General features: G+C 37.3%; 1 protein-coding gene across 3 annotated transcripts in view; it reads right to left on the reverse strand.

Annotated features, from left to right (window-relative positions):
• The window catches only part of traf3ip2a (TRAF3 interacting protein 2a), a 65,802-nt gene extending 58,148 nt beyond the window's left edge, over positions 1 to 7,654 (reverse strand). For all 3 annotated transcript variants that reach the window (XM_059499125.1, XM_059499124.1, XM_059499123.1), the window contains exons 1-2: positions 7,548 to 7,654; positions 7,209 to 7,260 (exon numbers count right to left, since the gene is read on the reverse strand). In XM_059499125.1, coding sequence (XP_059355108.1) covers positions 7,209 to 7,224 — 16 coding nt within the window. In that variant the 5' untranslated portion in view covers positions 7,225 to 7,260; positions 7,548 to 7,654. The remainder of the gene's footprint in view (positions 1 to 7,208; positions 7,261 to 7,547) is intronic.
• Positions 7,655 to 8,314: the final 660 nt, after the last annotated feature.

An 8,314-nucleotide genomic window follows, 5' to 3' on the forward strand; every position in this document is an offset into this window, starting at 1 on the left:
GACTGATGGGGTATTAGTTCAGTTCCTCCTGTCCCTACAGAGGAAGAGACAGTTTTAGCCATCATGGGGCCTGTTGCAATGGAAGGATCTTTGGAGATATGGATACATGTGCATCAACCAGGCCTTTGCCTTCAAAGTCCAGCCCTCCAACATTAGGCGCTCTCCAGTCTGGCCCTTCAACATCAGGCTTCACATCTTCAGAGGGCAATAAGAAGTAATAATGCTTTAAATTCAGTTGTTAGCTACACTGCATTATTATGCTGTTGGAAATGTATGGAGGTGGTGGGTGATGGCCTGATGGATGGGTGATGGAAGCACACATGACTCTTTTGTGTGGGCCACTTCTGCAGTTTGCAGGTGGCTGAAGAGGGTGCATGGCTTTGGTGATCGCTGGCTCCTGGAGACATGTCCTCTTCGCCCATACGTCCTGTCACCTGTGCAGCAGCCACCACTGCAGTTTAAACCATTTGTTTAATCTGACATAATTTCTGTTAAATATTTGGTTTCTTTGCTGATATTTATTAAATGAACAATTAAAAACATAAAAAAAACTTTTGCAAACAGTGTATACCATCTCTCTCTCTCTCTCTCTCTCTCTCTCTCTCTATATATATATATATATATATATATATATATATATATATATTCACACACAAACACATTTGTAGAGAGTATTCTATATTCTAATTCTGTAAAAACAACAAAATTACTCACTTATTTATACATTTTTTTGTTACTTTATTTAGGTACATTCATTTAAAATTAAAAATTAATTTACTATAAAAATAGGCCTACAGTTATTTGAGTGTTAACATTTTATATAAGTGAAAACCTCTAACACACTGTTTTACCAATATTGTTAAATGAGACATATGTATTTTGGAATGTTTTTAAATTAAAATTAAACAAAGATAACTTGACAAACTCACCGTTTCTTCGCACAAACGAAACAATGACTGCGTTCTAGTCGGCATGATTAATGCTTTCAGGGGGCACTTCGAAGGGAGAATAATCGCGAGGGCCACGCTGCTATATAGTTTCAAACTGAATTTGTAATAATAATAAAAAGGCGATTTATGTGATAAACTTAAACCACAACTTTAAGTCTTTTAAATCACTCAAAGTGGATGGTGAAATCTTCTAGAGGAACAGGGCATAGGGTCGATAACTCTGAATAGAACACAGTCCAGGTGCGGCGCAATCAGTGACGTCGACACAGCAAACTAACAACGAAATATGCCTCTAACCACAAGTGGAGAGCTGTCGTTCCAACGACACAAGTTTGCGATGCAGTTTGCGAATGTTCGTTTCAACTATGGTTTCGGGAAACACCGAATCGTTGAACTATGTTGGTAACGACAGAACTTGCGACCATAGTTGGCTAACGATGTTTTTGGGAAACGCACCCCAGGTGTAGAAAACTCACATAAAAACGCAACAATGTAATACACGCGTTGCATGTCTTTTTTATTTTATTATTATTACTTTTTGCTACTCAGTCACACAAACAACAACAGAGAAAGATGAATGCTGCAGCGAGCTGCGCCCCCGGGGATGAAGAAACCGCAGCGCGGGTTTCCAAGCCTCGAGGATGAACTCTAGATCTAGTGAACACGTGTGGAGATTGGACGAGCCGTCTCCAACCCATTCGCCAGATCATGTGCGATTCCCACTATCACGGTCGCCGTCCGTGCCTCAGCAGATCGCATGCACGGACACACTCCTCGGAGCGTGCCCAGCGAGAGCGGAGCACTTAACAGCGTGAAAAGCACAATCAGCCCCCCCAAGAGCCGACTGCGCAAGCTCCACTCCTCATTAATGCTGCTTATTATAATATTAGGCATAATATGCTTGTGTAACTGATGTTTGTGCAACTGGTGCTTGTGCAACTGGCGAGCTCAGCGACGCCTTCCACATCAATCTCTTTAGAGAAAGACAGGCAGTGCATTGCGCCCTCTCACCGGGGAGAAAGTACCGCAAACGCAGGCTTCCAAACCCCCGAGAGTGGGCGCCGGATCTGGTGGTAAAGGAAGAAGATAGGGACTTGCCCGTCTACATTTCTTCCAGCGGATCCGAAAGCGAAACCCGCGAGCACAACCACCGCTCCGCCATGGTGAAAGCGGGGCTGGCACCACGAGAAACGCCAGTGAAAGCTCCCTCCTCAAAGAGAGCCTTCTAAGAGTGAAGCAAAACGCTTGCATCGCAGCCGTCAACTCCCTCGAGAGCTGACACTGCGTGCTTCACTCTCAAGCAGACAACACACGAGCTGCGTGTGTCCCTACCCTTTTTAATTTTTTATTTTTTTGCTGGCAGGGAAACCACACAGCATGAACGCTAACTGCACTTGCCCGAAAACTTCTCTTGACTGAAGCTTGACGAATGGAGTTTATCAGTGGACAAACGACACTAAATAAGACTCACAAACAGATAGCAACTGACACACACAGAGAGCGATTGCTGAAAACAGAAGGCTGATTATCGGCTTCTCGGCTCATGCTTTCATGCTTTCTGGTCTCTGACATGACCCGCCTATGACGTCTCGCCCTTCCATTGGACTGATTACACATGTTATTCAGAGACGTCACGCTGGAGGCATTTCCCCAAACGTTCTCGACGCCGCTCGAGTTCCTGAAGAGGAACACACAGCCTCTCCACGACATGACAGCGGCAGCTAAATTAATACAGAAAGAACAAAAGTAATGCCTTCTTTATTTGGGTAAACATTTGGGTGGTGTTAATCAAATTATCCCCAATAGTGCCATAGACATGTGGGAGCATGTTTAAACAAGGTGTTTTAGGAAGGCGTGGGCGAATCTTACCTTTTTTAATATATTTTTAGGTTTGAGACTTTAGTCTTTGCAACTTTAGGGATCTTATCTATGCACAAACAGCTTGTAAGAGTCCAAAGAGAAAGGAAAACTTGAAATCACGTCACATGACCCCTTTAAATACCTTTTAGAGGCATTAACGTAATAGTAGTACTGCTATATAGTGCTATAACGATGTACCCTGAACTGGGTGAAAATCAATAAAAGTATGTGATGATTCAGGTCGGTTGAGATGTTGAACGAATCATAATACAGTTGGGGTGGGGTTATATTAATGTATTTCTGAAGTGAACTGTCGGTCTACAGAAAAGTTTTGATTTTTTTTTTCAGCTTGCATATTAATGTAGTATTTATAGACCAATTTAGGTGTTTGCAAATGGTGATACATTTTTTGTGGGTGGAACCTATCTGGTGGCAGAAAATGACAGCCATGGAATAAAATAAAGATAATCTTTTTTAATTCTTAAATTTTTCTCACAATTCCAAGTTTATATTTCACAGTTCTGATCAGAACTCGTCATTCCTTTTTTTTCTCCCTTGACTCAGAACCATGAGTTTACGTATATTCCAAACTTCTGCCTTTTTTACCCCTTATAATTGAAAAACTCACAATTGCTGAGTTAAATTCAGTTTCTAAATAGGAGATATAAACTTGCATTTGCAAGAATTTTGCTTCTCTGCTTGTGAATAGATCATTTTAAGCTGTTCTGGGAAAGTTTTCAGTCCAGTGATCCAGGAAGCGAATGCATTCAAACAATCCAACCAAAACAGTGCTAATCAGGGTTTCCACAGAGTCTTCAAAAGTCTTAAATTTAGTTGTATCAAATTTAAGGCCTTAAAAAGTCTTAAATTGTACAAGAAATCTTAAGTATGATTTCAAGAGGTCTTAAATTTTGGGACAGAAAGACCAGAATTGCGATATGGCTGAATGCGACGATTAAACTTCAAAAGGCTAAAGTTATGATTTCATTGAATAAACATGAGTGCTGCACATTCAAAGTCATATGCTGCTGCTTTGTGTTCTGCCATTACTGGGGAAACGGTTATATTTCTACCAAACGCTCCACCTGCTGGCAGAGAATTAATGAGCATTTACAATAAAACTGTTGTTTTGTTCAGAGTTCAGGATAATGCGAAAATCGACCCATGTTTTTACCCTGCAAACATGCAGAGCTTTAAATGTGACCTGGTGGATCGATAAGAAGACAATACATTATAAAAATTTAAACAGGGTTGTGAAATATTTATAGTCTGTGATAATACTGTAATTGTAGTTTTAATGATGTGCGATTTGATATTATGAGTAGCCTAAATCGTGTAAAGCACTAGGTTAGACTAGTGTACGTTCGCGCATTTAGAGTGCGTTCTTTCACTGCATGCATTAATCAATCTATTAAAATGCGTTTAGAATTATCACAATTTAAAATAGGTGGAAGAACATTATTTATATAATTTCATGTAGTTAATATCACATGAAGGGGACGTTTTTTTTTTCTCCAAAAGCAAGCATGATTACAAATGATATATTGGATTTATACAGCAGTTAAATAAACAAGTAGTTAATATTAAGAGATTATGTTTTAGACACCATATTTCCTGTTTTTGCTCTATTTTTCTCCAACAAAAAAAATCATTTCAAAAACAGCCACAGCGCTGTTTTATGTCTCTGAACAACAGGATGCTGTTTTTTTCCCGAATTAACCGTTAAATGATTCGGTTCAATCGACTCACTTATTAACAGTGACTTATTGCCACCTACTGGCAGTTTTAATTTCACACTTCAGGTATCTTTTCATTCTTCTGTTGCATTTTTAAATACATAAGAGATTTAAACCAACTATAAAATGTTGCACGAGGCAAAACTTTGGAATTGGACGACATCCTATTACAAAGCCCAGTTGAGGGTGAGGGCAAAGACATTGACACTTATTCAGATGTTGATATATTACACCGGATGCGGATGGAATGCGGGCAAGTCCATCAAAGCTCAGAAGCCATCAGGACATCCACAGCTGCTGAGTTATTCCAGTCAGTATGGCCCAGCAGCAACTAGACAGTTTTGAGTAATAAACTGCTATCTATTAACAATGGAATTATGTCCAAATTAATCATAATATTTCCAGATATCATGAGAGCAGAAATTCACAATAGCCATCAAGGTTTAAAAAAAAAAGTGTATAGGGAGTGAGCTAAGACATATGTGTAAGATGTAAGGAGAAAGATACAGTGGAGAAACAATAAACATTCCCGGTGCTAATATGAATGATCTAAAGGCCTCTTGTCCACTAATATTCGAAGACCATATTTAACTGTCATATAAACGTGTATACAGCACAAATGACTTTACCCCTCTGAATCCTCAATTCTTCAGTTTTACTGGAATGTTTTTCTTATCTTCCCACAAACTGTAGTGTAAATATATTTATTCTATAAGCATAATTTAAATCAAAGCCATTCAATACAGTGTATTAAATGTATTAATTGGCTTTGATTTGATTTATTTACTATATATATATATATATATATATATATATATATATATATATATATATATATATATATATTTGCCTTTCGTTTCTTGCACAATGAACGATGGATTATTCTACCTTTGATCAAATGTCTTTAATTCTCCTGTACTTTTCTCAACCGGTTTTATAGTTGCAATCATTATTATTTGGAAGGCAGGGTGGTATTTTTTAAGTTACGTTTATGGAGAGAATATCATTTCTTATCTTATCATAGTATGTATGCAGAGCAGACAAGCTTATAGTATAGTATGTCCTATTTAATAAGTCTAAAGATTAGTGACGCTCCTGTTTGGTGATGTGCAGTGGCGGAGCTAGAGTTCTATACATGGAGTGGCCAGAGGGTGGCCAAAGCTAATTCAGGGGGTCCATAGACCATGACAAAAAAATCAGTGTATAACTCCAACATGGCATGAAAAAAGCATGAATAAATCCTACGAATGCTGATTTCCATTACCCCACATTAGCTGTACATTTATGCCATAACTTTAAAATGTTAGTATATTGAAATGTATTATATTATATCATTAACCAGTGGTTGGAGCAAAATATCTATAATTAACTTGTAGACTACAGTGAATTCTGTAAATGTTGTTAAGGGAGCATAAAACTTCAAATTACTTCAAACAGGGCTGCCAGCTTTTGAGTTCAGCCTGGAGTGAGAATTAATCAGGAATAATTACCAAGCCTGCGATTAAATACACTATCAGCAAAAGTTTTGAACAGTAGATTTTTTATGTTTTTTTTTTAAAGATTACTCTTCTGCTCACCGAGCCTGCATTTTTTTGATCCAAAATACAGTAAAAGCTGTAATAATTTGAAACTGGTCTATTTTTACAACTTCAAATAACTGCATTGTATTTGAATATATTTTAAAATGTAATTTATTCCTGTGATTTCAAAGCTGATTTTTTTTTTTGCATCATTAATCCAGTCACATGATCCTCAGGCAACATTTTATTATTATTATTATTATTATTATTATTATTTAAAAGGTTTTTTTTCAGTATTCTTTTAATAAATAAAGAGATCCAAAGATCAGTATTTATCTGAGCTTTTGTAACATGATTCACCATAGCATTTAAAAGCTTGGAGTGAGTATTTTTATTTTATATATTTTTTTAATCATACATTTTTAATTATAAATTAATACGTTTATTTAACAAGGACGTTTTAATTTAAATTGATCAAAATTGATGATAAAGACATTGCTGCGTGTCTTCCCGCGGTTGAAACACTGCTTGAGTGATTACATGACACTATACATTCAGTAAGCTGTCGTGTATGTTAAAACATGGATCTGATGTTCTTGATTTTATGCTAATAAAAATGCACTCCTGCTTTGCTTGAACTTGAGGCAAAGCGGGAGTGCGCATGATCCGTCAGTCTACTAAATTCTTAATACATTTTAATTTGAATGTAGAGACTTTGTTTCCTACTCTGTTGTGGCCGTCAGCTCGTTGTCTGTGTCCTCTCTGCTCTGCGACTTTTTTTACTCCGTAGAAAATGAACCTGTGTCGCGAGAGCGCTTACACAAGAGGCTGGAATTAGCCCGATGCGGAACACCAGACCAGACGCGTCGCATCCTTGAGTTCGCAGCTAAAATAAACGCTTCTTTCAGTACGATTCAACAAAGAAAGTATGATTCAACAAAGATAACGAAATTGTAGCATAGTAATTATTGGGGTGGCACACCTGGCTCCAATGTAAATGTGACAACTGAATAAAAGCAAAATCAGTTGAGAAACACTGCATGCAGGTATTATTGCTCCCCAAACCAAAATGTATGTTTTTCAATTGTAAAATTGAGCCCACTTTAACCATAATTTCCCCAAACCTGGAACATTTTCTTTACCTGGAAATGATTCCATCGCTTTTCCTGTATTCCCAGATTCAAATTGCGATATCTGATGGAAATAACACAAAATAACTCAACACCTCAGGAAGTTAGAGAGAAAACAACAAGGTGTTTTAAGAAGACGAAGAACAAAAAGACGAAGTAGATAACATATGAGGCCTTTTGTGAGGCCGTTCACCTTTCTTTACGAAACATTCCCACTCATCAAAGCAAGCAAAATACAGTAGCCTAATCTTAAGTTCCATGCAGCAGCAACAACAACAATAACAAAACTTTTAAAGAGATTAAATGTTTTAAGTTTAAACATAAGCATACAGGTTTATTTCTGTTCCTTACCTGTTCTGAGCCTGTCTCTTCCTGTAAAGCTGTAAACAGCGGCACACCTGCTTTCGGTTTGTTCAGGAAACATTCTGTCCTGTGCAAATAAGGGAAAGTCCACGTTCTCTTTATGCAAATAATGCGGAGCGTAAAAGTCTGAGCCATCCAATCAAGATATAGAACAACGGGATCTGTTATGTAATCTGTGACAAACTGTTCCAGTGAGTGGAGTAAACATGAAAACTAATTTTAACACATTTGATGTTTTTATTTGTATAATATTAATTTTTAATAATCTATATATATATATATATATATATATATATATATATATAATTAAATATATATTATGATTATAATAATAATAATAATGTTGTCACTAGGTAAATTCTTTGTCCTTAAATGTAAGTGAGAATTAGACGCTGTGTACTAGCCAAGTCACCTTTATTTATATAGTGCTTTAAACAAAATACATTGCGTCAAAGCAACTGAACAACAATCATTAGGAAAACAGTGTGTCAATAATGCAAAATTACAGTTAAAGGCAGTTCATCATTGAATTCAGTGATGTCATCTCTGTTCAGTTTAAATAGTGTCTGTGCATTTATTTGCAATCAAGTCAATGATATCGCTGTAGATGAAGTGACCCCAACTAAGCAAGCCAGAGGCGACAGCAGCAAGGAACCGAAACTCCATCGGTGACAGAATGGAGAAAAAAACCTTGGGAGAAAACAGGCTCAGTTGTGGGGCCAGTTCTCCTCTGACCAGACAAAACCAGCAGTTCA

The sequence above is a fragment of the Carassius carassius genome, chromosome 18 (genome assembly GCF_963082965.1).
Source record: "Carassius carassius chromosome 18, fCarCar2.1, whole genome shotgun sequence".
In the NCBI taxonomy this organism is placed as follows: domain Eukaryota; kingdom Metazoa; phylum Chordata; class Actinopteri; order Cypriniformes; family Cyprinidae; genus Carassius; species Carassius carassius.